Source organism: Oryctolagus cuniculus, chromosome 19, assembly GCF_964237555.1.
Source record: "Oryctolagus cuniculus chromosome 19, mOryCun1.1, whole genome shotgun sequence".
In the NCBI taxonomy this organism is placed as follows: Eukaryota; Metazoa; Chordata; class Mammalia; order Lagomorpha; family Leporidae; genus Oryctolagus; species Oryctolagus cuniculus.
The window spans coordinates 24,863,774-24,882,968 of record NC_091450.1 but is presented as its reverse complement, the minus strand read 5'-3'; the positions used below and the strand labels follow the sequence as shown (position 1 = coordinate 24,882,968).

Sequence of the window (19,195 nt, the reverse complement as noted above, 5' to 3'; positions counted from 1 at the left end):
TAACAGACTGGGGCCAGTGCTATGGCATAGCACGTAAAGATGCCGCCTGCAGTGCAGCATTCTATGTGGGCACCTGTTCAAGTCCCAGCTGCCCCATTTCTGATCCAGCTCCCTGCTAATGTGCCTGGGAAAGCAGCGGAAGATGGCTCAAATCCCTGGACCCCTGCACCTGTGTGGGAGACCCAGATGAAGCTCCTTGCTCCTAGCTTCAGATGTGCCCAGCTCCAGTCATTGTGGCCATTTAGGGAGTGAACCAGCAGATGGAAGACCTCTCTGTCTGTCTCTCTTTCCATAAGGAATGGGGCCGGCACTGTGGCATAGCAGGCTAAGCCTCTGCCTACAGGCTGGCATCCCATATGGGTGCCGGTTTGGGTACCGGCTGCTCCACTTCCGATCCAGCTCCCTGCTAATGGCCTGGGAAAAGCAGCTGAACACCGCCCAGCACTCGCACCCCTGCACCCGTGTGGGAGCCTCGGAAGCAGCTCCTGGTTCTGGACTGGCCCAGCTCTGGCCATTGCAGCCATTTGGAGAGTGAACCAGGGGAGAGAAGACTTCTCTCTCTCTGCCTCTGCCCCTCTGCCTTTCAAATAAATAAATCTTTATTAAATAAAAAAAAAAATAACTAAAAGCTAAACCTGTAACACTTAGAAGAAAAAAATACAAGAGTACATTTCTGTGATCCTGGATCCAGAAATGCTTTCTCAGGTATGACATTAAAAGAATAATCAACAAAAGGAAAAAAAAATGGACTTCATCGTAATAAAAATCTTTTGTACTTGAAAGGATCCCATAAATAAAGTGAAAAAATATTTGCTCATAATGTATCCAGTAAGGGACTTGTATCCAGTATATAAAGAACCCTGACTCAGTAACACACAGATAGACCAATGAAAAATAGGTCAATGGGGCCAGTGCTGTGGTATAGCAGGTAAAGCCACCACCTGCAGTACCGGCATCCCATATGGGCACCAGTTCGAGTCTTGGCTGCTCCACTTCGATCCAGCTCTCTGCTATGGCCTGGGAAAGCAGTGGAAAATGGCCCAAGTCCTTGGGCCCCTGCAACCGTGTGGGAAGACTGGGAGGAAGCTCCAGGCTTCAGATCAGTGCAGCTCCAGCTGTTGTGGTCAACTGGGGAGTGAACCAGTGGATGGAAGACTGACCTCTCTCTCTCTGCCTCTCCTTCTGTGTAACTATGACTTTCGAATAAATAAATCTTAAAAAAAAAAAAAAAAAAAGGGGGGGGGGTCCAGGTCTTGGTATTTTAAGGCCAATGTTATAGTATTTACTAAGATTGAAGAAAACAAAAGATACTTACATGTACCAAGGACAGAAATCTGATTGCTCTTTGAGATTTGCTCCAGTCAGTCCTGAGCAGGGCATAAAGTGAATGTCCTTTTTGGGATTGAAGCCAACTTTTTTCAAAAATGGCACTAGTTTCTCTTTACATTCTTCATATCTATGAATATTTATAAATAACTCAATTATAATGTAAACCAGATAACTCTAGTTTCTTCAGTAAACAAATGAAGGTTTAGAGAAACTTTAGGAAAAAAGGCATCCAGTAACAAATCCAGCCTTTATTCCAATAACATGTCTATAAAAACCAGCACGACATCTAAGCCTACCTCTCGTTGCTCCAATTCACTGTTGGGTCATCCATCTTATTAATAAGCACAATTAAGTGCTTTACACCTGCTGTCTTTGCCAACATTGCGTGTTCTCTTGTCTGTCCTCCTTTTTCAAATCCAGTTTCAAACTCTCCTTTCCTGGCAGAGATGACCTATTCCAAGAAACCAAACCATTCACTTGAACACACTTTCAGTTACATCCAAGTTTTTTGCAAGCAAATAGAAGCAAATGAGCTGCAATGTATGTACTTTCTAAACGGCATAATTCAAGTAATGTCCAAACAGCTTAAGACTGTACTGCTTCTTCCACCCCTGAGCTTCCTGAATTTGAGTATGCTTATTTATTTCATTATTTATGTGTCTAGTGCCAGGAAATTGTAAAAACAGCAAAATGACTGAAGGACTCAAGAAACAGATGGTTTCTTTTTCATTCCTGGTAGGCTGACATTTCACAGACCTAAGCTCTGAGACAGTAACAGAAAATAGCAATGAGAGAGCAAAGTAGAAACATATTCCAGAAGTAAATGACAACATTTTCTTGGGCAGATTAGCGTGACAAATATGGAAACTGTGACTGTGCATATTATAGTTCATTGTAACCTAAATACTAGCTTGTAGAGGTAGACTCAAATATTTAAGATGTAAGTGGGGCTGTTAAAAAATACTGAAATGGATCGTAAACGTCTTCCTTACCAGCACAGCCAAATCAGCTTGAGAGGCGCCACCAATCATATTTGGGACAAAACTCTTGTGGCCAGGGGCGTCTAGAATTGTGAAATGCTTCTTTTCTGTTTCAAAGTAGGCACGACCCACTTCGACTGTTTTACCTTTGTCTCGTTCTTCCTGATTTGTATCTAGGGCCCAAGACAAGTACCTGAAATAATTACAAAACAAACAGCATTGCTAAGAACATGAAGTTTCAAAGATACTCTTCTGCCATTAAAGGTGCAATTGATGACACCCAGCTTCGCATCTGCCATGACATCTAAATCGTCAATAGGACTGGTAAAATAAAAACAGTAGATCTGTACTGTGATTCAAACATGAGGCTTTTTACATACACACGCAGTCATGTATTTCATAAGCACATGGAAACAACCTATACTGACAACCTTCACGGTAAAGGCTAGCACCAACAAGTTAGCTAGTAACAAGCTCCCTTACGATACAAATAAGGGAAAGTCAAGGCCACCAACTGTTATGAGAGCAATGATGATTCGTTAAAAATTTCATTACTATTTTGCTACGTAAACATTATATAGTTCAAATGCTAGACTGGGGCTGGCTTCTCGGTGCAAGTCAAGCCCCACCTCCAACACCGGCATCCCACGTGTGCATGGTTCCCGTACCAGCTGCTCCACTTCTTCCTGCTCCAGCTTCCTGCTAATCTCCTGGGAGGACAGCTGAGAACGGGAAAGCGCTTGGGCGCCCGCCACCCATGTGGAAGACCCGGATGGAGTTCCAGGCTCTAGCCTGGCCCAGCCCTGGCTAGCAGAGCCACTGGGGAGTGACCCAAGTAGACAGAAGATCGGAATCTCTCTTTCTCTGTCTCCCTCTTTCACTGTACCTTTGTTACAATAAATCAATCATTAAAAAAAAAAAAAGTGTTAGACTACCCTCCATCCTCTATATTTCATAACATGTATTTTTTAATACAACACTAATTAGAATGTTTTCTCTTTTGATATAGAGGAATATTTTTTTAAATGACCACTAAACTACCCACCGAGATAAGGCTTGCTAACTTAATAGAAATCAAAGTCATGGATAATGTTTGGCCTAGCATTTAAGCCTCTGATTAGGATACTGGTGTCCCATATCAGAGCATCTGAGTTTGGTATTAATTTTGGCTCCTGATTCCAGTTTCCTGTTAATACAGATCCTGGGAGGCAGGACTGATGGCTCAGGTCAAGAAGAGGTTCCTGCCAGCCACCTGGGTGACATAGACTGGGCTCCTGGCTTCAGCATGGCCCGGCCTAAGTTGTTTTGGGTATTTGAGAATGGACTAGTGGATGGGCAATCTGTCTTTGCCCTTTGAATAAATAAAGTATTTTTTTTACTTTCTTCTTTTTTTAATTTTTCCTTTTTTTATATAAAGTATTATTTTTATAAGGTAATTTATGGCACTATAAGTTTACTATACCAAGTTTCTCTGTTTTTTTCTTTAGCTTCTCTTTCATATTTCTCAAGTGTCCTTTTATCAACCATTCCGGTCAAATACCTAAAAACATGAAAAAAAAAAAAAGGGATAAATACTTAATTACTCACAAATTACTCAGTTAAGTTAGAAAAACTTTAAAGACCCAATTGGAAAAGAACTCCAATGTCACAAAACAGGTGTTTTATAGTAAATGCACCACTGGTAGATTCTAAAATCTTAGAAGCCTTAAGTAAAAAAAGTTTATTTACAAACCAAAATTATGAGATACGGAAAAAAAGAATGACTTTACAGTACAGAGTTCTGACAGACAACACTTTAACCAAATAATCATGGCTAACAACAGTAATGTACAGAACACTGAAGAAGTAAAATAGGATTATTAAAATCATGTTGCATGGGCCGGCACTGCGGTGTGGCTGGTGAAACCATGCCTGCAGTGCCAGCATCCCATATGGGCGCTGGTTTGAGTCCCGGCTGCTCCACTTCCGATCCAGCTCTCTGCTGTGGCCTGGGAGAGCAGCAGAAGATGCCCAAGTGCCTGGGCCCCTGCACTCGCGCGGGAGACCCAGAAGCTCCAGGCTCCTGGCTTCGGATGGGCGCAGCTCTGGCCGTTGCAGCCATTTGGAGAGTGAACTGGTGGATGAAAGACCTCTCTCTCTGCCTCTCCTTCTCTCTCTCTCTGTGTAACTCTTTCAAATAAATAAATCTTTAAAAAAAAAAATCATGTTGTAGGCATCTGGGGACTGAACCAAGCACATGGGAACTCTGTCTCCCTGCCTCTCAAATAAACAGATGTGTAAAATAAACATGTAGATCTAATCTAATCTATCTAACCTATCAAACGTCATGGCTCAGCCTAGCCTAACTTAAAGGTGTTAAGGACACGCAACATCAGCTACACCTGGGCAAAATCATCCACCAGAAAAGCTTTCCTGGGCGGGCACCGTGGCACAGTGGGTTACCAGCCGCCACCTGCAACGTCAGCCTCCCAGACTGGAGTGCTGGTTAAAGCCCAGCTTCTCCGCTCCCAGCCCAGCTTCCTGCTGACGCTCCTGGCAAGGCAGCAGATCGTGGCCCAAGTGCTTGGGTTCCTGCCAGCCCCACATCACTTGGTGAGTCGATCCACAGATGCTGCAAGTGGGGAGCCAATTCGCAGATGGCAGATCTCTTTTTATCTGTGTCTCTTCCTGTCACGCTGCCTTTCAAATAAGGAATCTTTGGGGGGAAAGAAGCATATTTTTAAAGAAAGTACTGACTCTCACAGACGGGCATTTTGTAGACATTTCAGATGGTACCTGAAAACACAACACACACTATCGAAACAAACTTGCAACACCTCACAGGGCAGAGGATCACGTGTCTATCCTCTTGGCAGCAGCCTCATTCACAAGAGAGTATCTTACTGCCCAAGAAAAGATCAGAGCTCACATCCACTAAATGCAGTTGGCTGCACCACTTGTATCCCTGTAACCGGAGTTCTGTGCTTGTTTTTAAAACATGCCACAGGGGCCGGCGCTGTGGCGCAGTGGGTTAAAGCCCTGGCCTGAAGCGCCGGCATCCCATATGGGCACCAGTTCTAGTCCCGGCTGCTCCTCTTCCGATCCAGCTCTCTGCTATGGCCTGGGAAAGCAGTAGAAGCTGGCCCAAGTGGACTCCTGCACCCACATGGGAGACCGGAAGAAGCTCCTGGCTCCAGATCGGCGCAGCTCTGGCTGTTGCAGCCATCTGGGGAGTAAACCAGCGGATGGAAGACCTCTCTCTCTGTCTCTACCTCTCTGTGTAACTCTGTCTTTCAAATAAATAAAAATAAATCTTCAAGAAAAAAAAAGCCACAAAACATTATCAGTGACTCCACTGTAAAAATTACCTCACACCATTCTCTCCTGCAGGTAATTAATTCTATTATTAATTTTCCTTAACTTTTCTCAACCTGTTTTTTCTCTTTTGTATGTCTCTAAGAATGCTTATAACGCCTGACATTCATTCAATCTAATCAAGTCTTCTTCAACCAAAGATGCAGACTTACATTATTTGGCCTCCAATGGTTGACTTGCCAGCATCTGGAAGGAACAACAATGTTCAAGGTTAAAGACAAGCATTAGCTATGCAAACACAACTACAGTTACTTTTTAGCAAACATATCCAAATCCAGCAAAAGCAACTGAGCTGAGGCAGGAACACTGGTTCTCGTCTGCCCTGGGAAACCAGACTGCTGGGAGGGCCAAGTCAGTCAGGACTCGGGAAGGCTTTATTGAAAAAGTACAGGGGACTGGAACAGACTGCTCATCACTTCGACCAGCAGCACAGCAACACAAGCGCCTCATTCTCCCAGGGGGCCCTGGAGGACGTAAGCAGCCCAAGAGCGGTGCACGACTGTGCCCTCCTGTTTCCGTTTTAGCAAGCAGGGCAGGTGTTCCCGATTTATTTCAGAGGAGTTCTTGCTACTGAGAGTGAATTTGGTGTTTCATCTTCAGGGGAAGGCAGAGGTGAGGGAAAAGGCAACCAATTTTGCATTTTCCTCGAATTTTAAACATCAGTTGGGTAATTAGGTAGTACCTGATAAACTGTTTTCCTAAACCAGCAGCCAGGACAGCACCCAGAAATTACTCCAAATTTTCAACTTCTTACTTAACACAAAATCTAAAATACCTAGTAAAGTTAGTCCCATTAAAATGAGTATTAACTGAAATTCATATACAAAAAAAAAAAAAAAAAAAAAAAAAAAAGGCACATTTTCTGGGGTCAGCACTGTGGCATAATGGGGTGGGGCTGCTGCCTGTGAGGCACTGGTTCCTGTCCCGGCAGCTTCACTTCCGATCCAGCTCCCCAGTAATGCACCCGGGAAAGCAAAGGAAGATGGCCCCAGTATCTGAACCCTTTCACCCATGTGGGAGACCAGGTTGAAGCTTCTGGCTCTTGGCTTTAGCCTGGCCCAGACCTGGCCACTGTGGCCATTTGAGGGAGTGAACCAGCGGATGGAAGCTCTCTCTCTCTCTCTAATTCACCTTTCAAATAAAAAAATGTTTTAAAAGTAGGGGCATTTTCTAGGCTAAGAATTAACAGGCACTGCTGTGTCCTGAACCGTAATAGTGGGCCGCAGACACGTTATACATCACCGATCAACATGTGAAACCTCCTTTGCTTCCAGTGCCCACACCATTACCAAACTGTTCATCTGCCCAAACTACAGCAAGGAAAGCAGCTACCAAGCTAAAAATAACGGATGGGTTTCAGATTGAGTTCCATTTTACTAAATATTTCCAAGTAGCTAAGTAAAATGGTCTATGCACCTAAGAAGTTTGGTCATTTCTTTTTTTTAAGACTTTATGGCTGGGTCGGGCCAAAGCCAGGAGCCAGGAGCTTCTTCTGGGTCTCCTATGTGGGTGCAGGGGCCCAAGCAATTGGGCCATCTTCTGCTGCTTTCCCAGACCACAAGCAGAGAGCTGGATCAGAAGAGGAGCAGCCGGGACTAGAACTGGTGTCTGTATGGGATGCTGGCATGGCAGGCAGAGACCTAGCCTGCTACGCCACAGTGCCAGCCCCAGATCAAACTTTTTGTCATTGTTGGGAACTACTTACCTACATGCCCAATAAACACTACATTTACATGTTCTTTTTTAGGGGCACCAGGAGGCGCGGCTACAGATTTGGGCTTTGGCATTTCCTCTTCCTCCTCCATCATTTCTTGGGCACCTTCCTCCGGTGGCCTTCCATCTCCCAGGGAGCCACCCCCTGGCTCTGCCTCACTTATTTCTTCTTTGTGCTCCCATGATTCTTCTGGGGACATTTCTGTCTCTCCGTTCTCTACTGAATTAATAAGACATTTTCATTTAGTATTCTGAAAAGATGTATAATCTATACTTTGAATACACGCTTTACAACCACGAATGGAACTTGGCATACACAGTTGCATTTCCAGCCGAGCGGCTGCTGCGAGAATCCCTTCACCACAGGAAAGGCTACTGCGCTCGGGCCGGCCTGGCCTCCAGCAGTCAGACAGCTGCTGCTCCAGCAAGCTCCCCTTCCAGGAGGACGACAGACATGCAAACAAGAGCTCGCCGTTCCCACAGCCTAATTATCCGTGTCAAGGCCGCCCTACAGCGAGGGGAGGGACTGAAAACACAATTCAGGAGGCATTTTCTTTTTCCTCTTGAAGGCAGAGAATTCTGATGTCAACTTTACCCGTATTGCTGGGCACACGAAACACTTCCGGAGTCATCAAGTTACAAAAAGGAAGGAAATCTTTCAGAGTAAATGCAACAGGTACCACTATTGAAATTCATTTCAGCATTCTTCATTCAACTCTAACCACAGTCACTGAATTTATTAAGGCACTGTTAATGCCCAATTAGTTCTGATTTCTAAATCCTAACAGCAAAGACCCAATGTGTCTTAAGTATGAGTGCTGTTTACAGTAATGTATTTACACCTTAAATCTTGAGAATGCAAGAATTTAATATGGTCAGAAGTTTTCTTACCAACAGGTTCTGAAAGTTCCATGCTAACAGCTGAAATGGAGCCTAGAAAAGAGATTAAGATACAATGTATACTTCAAAACAGTATTTAACTTTGCTCATCATATACAGCATTTTTCCAATTGATTTTTAATGTTACATCATAAAAAAAATTACCTTCACACAATGACTGTTCCTCTTGAGAGGATTCCACAGGTGCTGTTTAATAGAAATAAATTCTATGAAAAATTGAGACGTATACATTCTTTTTACTTATCTTTTCATACCCAGTGAAAAAACAAAAGTTCAATAACACACTACAAACTTCAGTAACTCAGATCAATGGCAACTAAAGTTTTCAAATGAGAAGTCTATTTAACATACTCAGAAAAAAATTACCAATTACAATCAACTTTAAAGCATTCTCAGTTACTGAAATATATTCAAAAGGCACGCTTATTCTCCTGACTTGCTGTGTAAGCCCTTGCTTCACAGATACCATACAAGTACCAGCTCAGCCCAGAGCCAGTGAGTCCGATTTTGCTTCACAAATCCAAGCTCTGCTTCTCCAGATGTGCCCTCGGGATATCTCTAGTCCAAGGAGCCTGTCATGAGCCCTTAAAAGTGTCGTGACAACCCCTATATCCTCAAGATCGCCAAATAAATTAAATTTCATCCCTTTAAGATAAATGACTTCTCAAGTCCCTGAAATACATATAGGCCTGTAAACCGTCTACAGAAAAGGTTGCTCCAATGACTGACCAAACAACAATCCAATTCTACAGTTTTTGTCACCTTGCAGGTCAACTAATGACATCTCTGGACAAAGTAAGAGAAATATATACTGCTACCCAAAACATGTCTACTTTTGATACCAGATAAGCCAAAATGATACTCCAATATTAAAGTAATTCTTTAATCTCCAAGATGCAAAAAAACAAAACAAAAAACCCAAAGAATTTGAAGTCACATGAGTCATGCCCAGGAAACAGTAAAGAAGGTGCCTACAAAGTCTGTATTTAAAGTCACTGCTGGGGCCAGTGCTATGGCACAGCAGGTTACAACCCCTGGCTCCTCCTCTCCTGATTCAGCTCCCTCCCAGCACTAGAAAAAATGGCTCAAGTGCTTGGGCCCCTGCACCCACCTGGGATACCCACAAGAAGCTCCTGGCTTGGCTCAGCTCTGGCCACTGTAGCCATCTGGGGAGTGAACCAGCAGATGGAAGACCTCTTTCTCTGTCTCTCCCTCTCACTCTCTGTAACCCTACCTCTCAAATAAATAAATAAAATATTAAAAATAAATCTTCTAAAAAAATTTAAAAGTCACTGCCTAAGAAAGTATAAACACTTATCAGAGGGGCTGGGTTGGGGAGTGGCAGTGAAGGCACAGCCTTCACTCCAGCATCACATATGGGCGTCAGTTCAGATCCCAGCTGCTCCACTTTCTTGTTTTTTTTTTTTTTTTTTTTTTTTTTTTTTTTTTTTTTTTTGCCAGGCAGAGTGGACAGTGAGAGAGAGAGAGACAGAGAGAAAGGTCTTTGCCATTGGTTCACACAGCGCTAATCCAAAGCCAGGAGCCAGGTGCTTCTCCTGGTCTCCCATGTGGGTGCAGGGCCCAAGCACTTGGGCCATCCTCCACTGCACTCCCGGGCCACAGCAGAGAGCTGGCCTGGAAGGGAGGCAACCAGGAAAGAATCCGGCGACCCGACCGAGACTAGAACCCGGTGTGCTGGCACCGCAGGCGGAGGATTAGCCTAGTGAGCCACAGCGCCGGCCCCAGCTGCTCCACTTTCAATCGAGCTCCCTGCAAATGACCTGAGAAAAGCAATGGAAGAGGGCCCAAGTGTTTGGGCCCCTGCCACCCATGGGGGAGACTAGATGAAATTGCTGGCACTGGCCTAGGCCAGCCCTGGCCATTACAGCCATCTGGGGAATGGAAGCAGCAGATGGAAGATATTCTCTAACTCTTTCAAACCAATCAGCAAATCTCCAAAACAAAACACCTATCAGAGTCAACACAAAGTGTATGACACATGAAAAAATGTTCAGTATCACTAGCAAATCGAAACCACAATTAGGTTTCACCTCACCCCCATTACAATGATTTTCATACAGAAATCAACAAGTAACAAAATGGAGAGGATGTGGGGGAAAAGGCACCCTAACGGTGGGAATGTAGATTGGTGCAGCCGCCGTGGAAGACAGTTTATGGAGATACCTCAGAAATCTGAATATAGACCTACTCTATGACCCAGCCATCCCATTCCTGGGAATTTACCCAAGGGAAATGAAATCAGCACATCAAAGAGTTATCTGCACCCCCATGTTTATTACAGCTCAATTCACAATAGCTAAGACATGGAATCAACCCAAATGCCCATCAACTGAAGACTAGATAAATTATAGGGCATACACAACATGGAACACTACACAGTGGTTAAAAAAAAAAGGGAAATCCTGTCATTTACAACAAAATGGATGCAACTGGAAAACATACTTAGTGACATAGGCCAGTCCCAAAAGGACAAATATCATATGTTCTCCCTAATTTGTGGTAACTAACAGAGCAACTAAAAGGTAATATATAGAAATGATATTAACACTTCAAGAAGCAATGACTTTGATTAGCCCTTGTCTTGACTGTTGAGGAAGGTTTTTTTTTTTAATGCAATTTGTTGAACTCTTTACTTAGTATAGAGTTAATCATATGTGTATACCATTAATTGAAAATAGATCTTAGCATTTGCACAGCAGAGTACAGATAAGACTAGAGCAGCAGGAAGACAACCAGCATCGCACTACAAGAAAGGACTCCCTGGACAGCCAATACAGGAGGGGGAGGGAAGGGCCAAGAGTCCCGGGGCAGCGTGGGATTGGAAGCAGAGCAAGAGCCCCCTAGAGCTGTGTGGTTAGCAGGACCCTGACAGAAATTAGGGGCGAAAACCACTGAACCAGGCTTGGAAGGTGACACACAGTGTGCTTCAGACATTATGTAAGCTTATTTTTGCTTTGCTCTTTTGAAGAAAAGCGAAGTGAGTCCTAATCCTACGCAGGTCACCTCAGGAAGGAGGCAGCACAGGGCAGCGCTGAGAGAACTGAGCTGATCCTGGGTTTAAACCCTAGCTCGTCACTCCCAAGATGCGAGGCGCAGTCTCTCTCTTTGGAATTGTGGAAGAGATGTCAGGACCACTGAGAGGATTAAAGGAGAGAACACACTGGTTTAGTGTCCATCTGGGAACAGCTGCTATCTCATAGATGTTAATCGAATGTCACTTGCCACCCACCGCAAGAACTACTAGCATTACGGGCCAAACAGACACAAGGCACTCACAAATCCACACAGTGCTGGAGGCAGGGTGGAGAGGGCCACAGTAACTCTAACTCCAATTGATCTGTACTGAGCCCTCGTGTACTGACTGCGAGTATCATTTAACCCTGCCCCACCACCAGCCCCACGACAGGGATACTGTAGTCACTACTATCTAAAATGCGGGCCTATCAGGATCCACACAGCAGGTTTGCTGTACAAACCCCGTTTGAGGATGGCCCGGTATTTGGGCCCCTGCCATTGACACGAGAGACCTTGGTGAGGTTCATGGCTTCAGCAGAGCCCAGGCAAGCCTGGGGAGTGAACCATCAGATGCAGATCACGATGTCTCTGTCACTCTGCCTCTCAAATAAAATAGACCTCTCTCTTAACACGCTATCACTTATGTTGTCTTAAAAGTGTAAAGTTTACAGAGGAAGAGGGCATAAAGTGCTTAAAAACAAGTGCTAATAAGCAAGCAGTGATGGTATTAAAGGGCCCCAAAATAAACATGCCGGTTTTCTACAGTGCAAATAAGCTCTCCACGGGACAGCGTTGTGATGCGGCAGGTGAGGCTGCTGCGTGCGATGCCAGCAGCCCCTGTGAGCAGGAGCTAAGGTCCCAGCTACTTCACTCCCAATACTGCCCCCTGCAGATGCACCTGGCAAAGCAGCAGCAGGTGGCCCAAGTGTCTGGGAGGCCTGGACGCAGTTCCTGGCTCCTGGCTTCAGCATGGCCCCACCCTGGATGCTGTGACATTTGGGGAGTGACCCAGAACAGGGAAGATATCTTTCTGTAACTCATTCAAATAAAATAAATAAATCCTAAAACAAAAAACTCTCCACGAAATGAAACATTCAGACTATGGATCGGATAAATTCAGTGGCATTGCTGGTATCATTTGTGAATTGTTTTTGGAATGAATAAAAAAAGAGTCTACTGCAAGATCATCTTTACATTTCAACTAAACATAACTGTATCCAGCATATCCAGTGTTCACTCATAAACAACCCTTCCTCACTCACTCTGCTCTGGTTGATAATTTATGATGACAATCCAGATTTCTGGGGCTACTTATGAGCCCGAGCTTAGACTGCCATTCACAGTTAGCCAGGTGCTCCACTGTGTACATCTTCACAAGTGTAGAAGACCACTTACTCTCAAATCACAAGGACTAAAAGCCACCACTACCAGACTAAGCTTTGAAATCAGAACTAGATGTTACTCCTCGCACCTCCACTTATCCATGGATATAACATCATTAAGTTATTTAGCTTTTCTAAGCCATAACTTCTCATCTCTAAAATGGGTCAACAGTACCTAAACCTCAAGTGAATACTAAATTGCTCAGTAAATTTATTACTACAAGCACATGAAAGCCCCACTAAGAATTGCAAAATCCTTTAAGATGGAAACATTAGAAAGGCAATCACCAGAAAATGCATTCTGGCTGCCATGAGCTCTAGGCACGCCCTTTTCCCAACCTTTTGAACAGTATGGTATGGCACAAAGAGCCCCAAACTAGCAGCTGGCAAATTCAGATCTAGAATCGACCGTGTCATTAACTCCGAGCGACCTTCAGGCATCTCCAGGCTTCAGTTTCTTTATCTGAAAACCAGCAGATTGCATTACAGCCAGGGCCACTGCGGCCCCAACGTTCTAAGAACCTGTTTACTCAGTATCCAAAGCAGTGCCGCTCAGCACCCCGCGCGGCTTTCTGCAGCGACTGAAATGCCACCGAGTCTTCCATACAACCCTCAAAGGCAGTCTGTCTTAGGATTTCTAGCTCAGCTCCTTCAAAAACAATTTTAGATCCTTAAACCCAAACTAAAATCATCTCCGATAGACCCAATAAGGCCTAAAAATAACAGAAAAAAATTTCTTTCTGCTACCAAAATCAACCAAAGGAGATGGAGAGACAGCAGCACAGTAACAGCTGGAAGTTCTATAGAAACAGCCAGCCGGAAGTGAACCGATACACAAGCACCTCACTGGAATGCTTCGGAATGCGCATCACCACCCCTGGTCAGGCTGAAGAAGATGCCTGGGAAATCCTTCTCTCTAAAGTTAGAACGACTATGCAGACAAGTTCAACTTAGAACAAAACAGACACACAGCCTTGTCATGCTTTATCAAAATCTACTGAAAACCACACAGGCTTGGGGATGAATCAATCAACAACTAAAAAAAGCCAGAGGACCCCAGAATAAGCAAGAACCTCAACTAGTAGCACAATTCTTGCTTTTCAAGTATTTTTGAGAACTGAGGGTAGAAGGACCAAATTCTAAAAAAAACATGCCCAACAGATACATTAGTCAGCATCACAGCAACTAAACACATGACGTCTGACACAAAAAGAAACAAGTATCATAAAATGACAAACGGTGCTCTACTTGAGCAAATTCCTGGCAAATGTAAATAACATAAAAATCAGGAGCCGGCACTGTGGCTCACTAGGCTAATCCTCTGCCTGCGGCACCGGCACCCCAGCTTCTAGTCCCGGTTGCTCCTCTTCCAGTCCAGCTCTCTGCTGTGGCCCAGGAGGGCAGGAGGATGGCCCAAGTGCTTGGGCCCTGCACCCTCATGGGAGACCAGGAGGAAGCACCTGGCTTCTGGCTTTGGATTGGCGCAGCGCTCAGGCCATAGGGGCCATTTGAGGAGTGAACCAACGGAAGGAAGACCTTTCTGTCTCTCTCTCTCTCACTGTCTAACTGCCTGTCCAAAAAAAAAAAAAAAAAAAAAAAATCTCAAGAAACCAATATATTATTAAAGAACACTTTGCAGAAAACAGATTTTTTTTTTTTTGTTTTATGATTAAGGTGACAAAACTGAGGTCTGGTTTCTATGCCCCTCCTGGTGGAATTCAAGTGCCTCAGTTACACAGCCTCCTTCCTTCAATAGGTTTGCAAGTATCTGTTAAATGGCAGCACCTGCATCTAAGCAAAACATGTCATCTCAAAACGTTCCATTCGAAGACTGTAACTCATCCCCAAAGGTTATCAATTATTCTTCATTCCTTTCTCTTCAACCAGACAACTACTGTGTTTGAATGCTTTAAGCAAGCAAGCAAACTAAGGCTTAAACACTTGTCCTTTACAGAGGCCTGTATTGAGACGCAGGCTTCCATGGCAGTCCATGTCCACTTCCTAACCAGCTTCCTACTGATGTGCCTGGGCCCCTGCCACCTGTGAGGGAGACTCAGAAAGAGGTTCCAGCTTCTGGCTTTTGCCTGGCTCAGCCCTGGTTGTTGCAGGCATTTGGAGAGTGAACCAGGAGATAGACGATCTCTGTCTTTCAAATAATGAATAAATGATGAATAGAATAAATCTATAAATCTTTCCAAAAAATTTTGTCCTTTACCATATTTTCCTAACTTGACATGACAAACTGCTGTCTTTCCATGCAGAACAATTAAAAAAAAAAAAAGAAAGAAAGAAAGAAAGAAAAAGAAAAGAAGGAACAAAATAAGCCATGTACTAATAGCACTAAACAAACCTGTCCCAGAGGGTTTATTCCTAGTCAGTTTCTAACAACTTCAACAGCTGCTCAACTTGGCACAGCATTAGTTGGTGCCTCTACCTGGTCCCTAAATCCTCACTCTTAGGACATTCGCCGATAAAACCATAAACAAAAGCCAAAATCTAATAATCAGTAAATCAAGGCAGAAAAAAAAAACACAACTAAAGGCCCTGAAATCCTTTTTACTGCGACACTCCTCTGTCTACTATAATCCGTTTACCAGCCCACTGAAACCCAGAAACACCTGCATGTGAGAAGTGCGGCATTCTGGTCCTAAAGAAAACCAACATCACATCAAAAACACTCTCATGGCATCTTCAGTAGCTGCCACTGAACACACTAAAATCTAAGCGCCCTTACAGACAACAGAACCACCATTTCTTCCATTCCTGTGGATCCTCTCCCCTCTGGTGGCCCTGAAGGTCATTTTTAAGAACATTTAGCAATTAAATGGCATCCACCAAGTGGTGATGGTAGCCTAAGCTTGTGATGTACTAAACGAACCATCTTTCTCTAGAACCCAGGTCCCCTGGGGCAGCACTGTGGCACCAGCACTCTGTGGGTCCCGGCGCTCCACTTCTATCCAGCCCCACCGATGGCCTCAGTGCTTCGGTCCGTGCACTCACGTGGGAGACCTGGAAGAAGCTCCAGGCTCCTGGCTTCGGCCTGGCCCAGGATGGCAGTTGCATCCATTTTGGGAGTGAACCGGCAAATCTAAGATTTCTCTCTCTCTGCTTCTCCCTCTAACTCTGCCTTTCAAATAAACAAAATAAATCTTAAAAATAAAATAAAATTCAAGTTCCACAATATGTGACATTCTGGAGACAACTCCACCTCTGAGGAACCACTTTAGACGGATGGTTTTAACCTATACTCATTCCTGAAAGGCACTGAGGGTGGGATGGTGCAAAAACAAAGCAAAGCAAAACACGATACCATTATTTTAGAAGCTCTGGCTGCTCTCAAAGTCCAAGGAGCTATGACCTTCTAACATTGCCAAACTCTTTTCTCATCTAACAATACAACAGACTGAATACGGGCAAACTGGAACTGAAGCACATTCTGGTCCCAAAGGACACGGCAGGTTAAGCTACGGCTCAGATCATCAGCATCCCCTAGGAAGAGTGCCAGTTCACGTCCTGGCTGCTCTGTTTCTGATCCAGTTTCCTGGTAATACGCCTCGGAAGGCAGCAGATGAAGGTCCAAGTACTTGAGTCCCTGCCAGCCACATGGGAGACCCAGACGGAGTTCCGGGCCTTGGCCAGGCCCAGATCTGGTCATCACAGGCATTTGAGTGAACCAGCAGATGGAAGAGCCCTCTTTCTCTGTCTCTCCCTCTCAATTATCCTGCCTTTCAAATACAATAAATAAATCTTAAACAAAACAAAACGAATCATATACATAAAATAGACCCAGAGAAAAAGGTTTAAAAAAAAAAGTACATTCTATCAGATAAAACCTTTTTTCTGTAACTCATTAAGCCTTGTCTTCTACATTTTCCCCTCATCTGGGGGCTCCTAATTTACTTGGCTCTGTAGAGAATTGCACTTAAATGAATTACACTTAAATGAGTTCTACTTAATCACTTTTGGGAAACCTACATCATTAAAATTTGAGAGATCCAAGGTCAACATCAAACTTCCGGTTCTGACACTGGATGGCTACAGGGAGGCGTGAGCCCCCGCCTCCAGGGAAGGTGAGTGACACTCTGCACAACAGCATCTTCCCGCACGGGTTGCTCAGGGCAGCACTGTGTTTCAGAAAGAGGAAAAACAAACAGAGCGGCCTGTTTTCAGGAGCTGTGACAGACGCTCGCCCCGGGCAGGCACACTTGAACAGCTATTCTGGAGCTCTGACCTCTGGGCTCCTCCTGCAGCTGTTGTTTAAAACCATCACCACCAACTGCAGCTACCGCTGCACAGTAAGAAGCCAACAGGCTGCCCTCAGTCCATTCCTCCAGTGTAAACACAACCACCACCCTGCAAACTCGGATTTCTGCTCCGCAAACTCAATCTAGGTGCCATTTCCAATTCTTCCCCTGCTTTTCCAAGCACCATTCTCTGATGCTGGGATTTTATGTTTCAGACCTGAATGGTCTAAACATGCAAGCTAGCAGTTCTACAAAACTCCAATTTTTTAGAAAAGCTGTTCCTTTCCAAACAGACACCCTACACAGGACGATGCTCTTAACACCAGCTGGCATTCTGTAGTGCAGTCAGCAAAGTCAGGAACAGCAAAATAGGTTCTGATGAATACAAAGAAATAAAAAGTGGATCCTAAGGGACTTGGCTTAGCGCCAACCAGACCCTACACAGTCTCCCATCTGCAGCTTCTCGCAGGGTCAGTCAGGACAGGATCACGTGGAACAGCACAGGTGATCAGATACTGGGAAGAGGAAAGCCTCCAGGTAAGAGGTGGTGCCCAGTCACTCGACAGCGACCACGGCAGACCCTCGCTCTGGAAGGGCTGTCCCTGGATGGCTTGGCTGATGGCTACAGAGGCTGTCAGAGTCCCAAGTCTAGTCTCAGATGCTCCTGGCTACAGAGTGAGGGCAGCAGGCGGCCAGCAAAGAAAACGGCTGGACAAATGCAGCCTGCAAGGTGAGAGTGGGGCGCAGGCCCTTTCAGGAGCTGGCAAGTGAAGCAGTCAAAGTAGCCTAAAGTCTGCACGGAACAAAGAAATGCACGCTAAGCTTCCTTGTTCAGAAGGAAAACGTCAACCGCCTACAAAGGTACAAGAAATATTCGGAATATTCACCAATAAAAGAACCAACCGCTGCTCACAGCCGTCCTTTATCAGTCTCGACCCTTCACCTCGGAGAGCAAGCTGCGGCAGACACCAAGCCCCCACTCCACGGCACATTTCTGATAGCGGCCTGAGAAGTAGGCCAAGCCTGCGCCCCAGCCCCCAGCCCCATCGTGGGAGGACAGTCCCCCTTTCCCTTCTCCCACGAGGCCGACACCGAGTTCCTACAAGAAGCACCACTACGGGGAGCCTCATCCACTCATCTGCTACTAAACCAGTCCCTGACGGCTAGCTACCGCCCACTAAACACAGGAAGCTTATTTTCAAAGACTTGATTCACAGGAAACCAAGCAGGTCCACTAGCCAGGGCAAGCACGCAGTTGTAACACAAGCTCAAGTGTCCCAAGACTGGACCAGGCACCCTGAGTCAAGTCAACGATGTCTAAGGCCAGGAAACGCCGGACCTGCCGCTGAGCGACAAGGCCCAGGTCCCACGCGAGACAGACACCGACGACCGCGGCTTCCTGCCACCCCCTAGTACGAAGGCCCGATCTGCGCAAAGCATATACCAGGCGAGGCGCGGGGACCTCTGTGCGGGGAGGCAGGGAAGGCCCGGGGACCTCTGTGCGGGGAGGCAGGAGAGGTGCGGGGAGGCAGGGAGGCGCGGGGACCTCTGTGCGGGTGGCAGGCGAGGCGCGGGGACCTCTGTGCGGGGAGGCAGGCGAGGCGCGGAGACCTCTGTCCGTGGGGGCAGGCGAGGCCCGGGGACCTCTGTGCGGGGAGGCAGGGGAGGTGCGGGGACCTCTGTGCGGGGAGGCAGGGAGGCCCGGGGACCTCTGTGCGGGGAGACAGGAGAGGTGCGGGGACCTCTGTGCGGGGAGGCAGGAGAGGCGCGGGGAGGCAGGAGAGGCGCGGGGACCTCTGTCCGCGGGGGCAGGCGAGGCGCGGGGACCTCTGTGCGGGGAGGCAGGGGAGGCCCGGGGACCTCTGTGCGGGGAGGCAGGCGAGGCGCGGGGACCTCTGTGCGGGGAGGCAGGAGAGGCCCGGGGACCTCTGTGCGGGGAGGCAGGAGAGGCCAGGGGACCTCTGTGCGGGGAGGCAGGGAGGCCCGGGGACCTCTGTGCGGGGAGGCAGGGAGGCGCGGGGACCTCTGTGCGGGGAGGCAGGGGAGGCCCGGGGACCTCCGTCCGCCGAGGCAGGTTCCTGGCCGCGGCCGGACTGCAATGCATCCTGGGACTGCTTCGGGCCGGCTCGGGCCGCGGAGGTGCGAAGCCTAATTTACAGCCAAGAGCAGCTCCCCGGGCTGGGCCTCCCCTGCTCTCGGACCCCAGCGCCCCCCGCACCGGCTCCTGGCTCCCGTCTGAACTCACTTCTGGGCCTCT

At 46.4% G+C, this 19,195-nt stretch overlaps 1 protein-coding gene and 1 long non-coding RNA gene across 3 annotated transcripts in view; both read right to left on the bottom strand.

Annotated features, from left to right (window-relative positions):
- GSPT1 (G1 to S phase transition 1) overlaps nt 1-19,195 on the bottom strand; it is a 33,086-nt gene that overhangs the window by 13,041 nt on the left and 850 nt on the right. Inside the window, exons 2-9 of one of the 2 annotated variants that reach the window (XM_002711756.5) lie at nt 8,421-8,462; nt 8,268-8,309; nt 7,369-7,596; nt 5,816-5,849; nt 3,772-3,849; nt 2,322-2,502; nt 1,626-1,780; nt 1,316-1,456 (exon numbers count right to left, since the gene is read on the bottom strand). In XM_002711756.5, the coding sequence (XP_002711802.2) occupies nt 1,316-1,456; nt 1,626-1,780; nt 2,322-2,502; nt 3,772-3,849; nt 5,816-5,849; nt 7,369-7,596; nt 8,268-8,309; nt 8,421-8,462 (901 nt within the window). The remainder of the gene's footprint in view (nt 1-1,315; nt 1,457-1,625; nt 1,781-2,321; nt 2,503-3,771; nt 3,850-5,815; nt 5,850-7,368; nt 7,597-8,267; nt 8,310-8,420; nt 8,463-19,195) is intronic. The other variant, XM_008257735.4, reaches the window with a different exon arrangement.
- Nucleotides 8,510-19,106, bottom strand: LOC138847153 (uncharacterized). Its single transcript, XR_011384803.1, has 2 exons — nt 18,434-19,106; nt 8,510-18,400 (listed from the first exon to the last, which is right to left on the bottom strand). It is a non-coding gene; the product is annotated as an uncharacterized lncRNA (long non-coding RNA).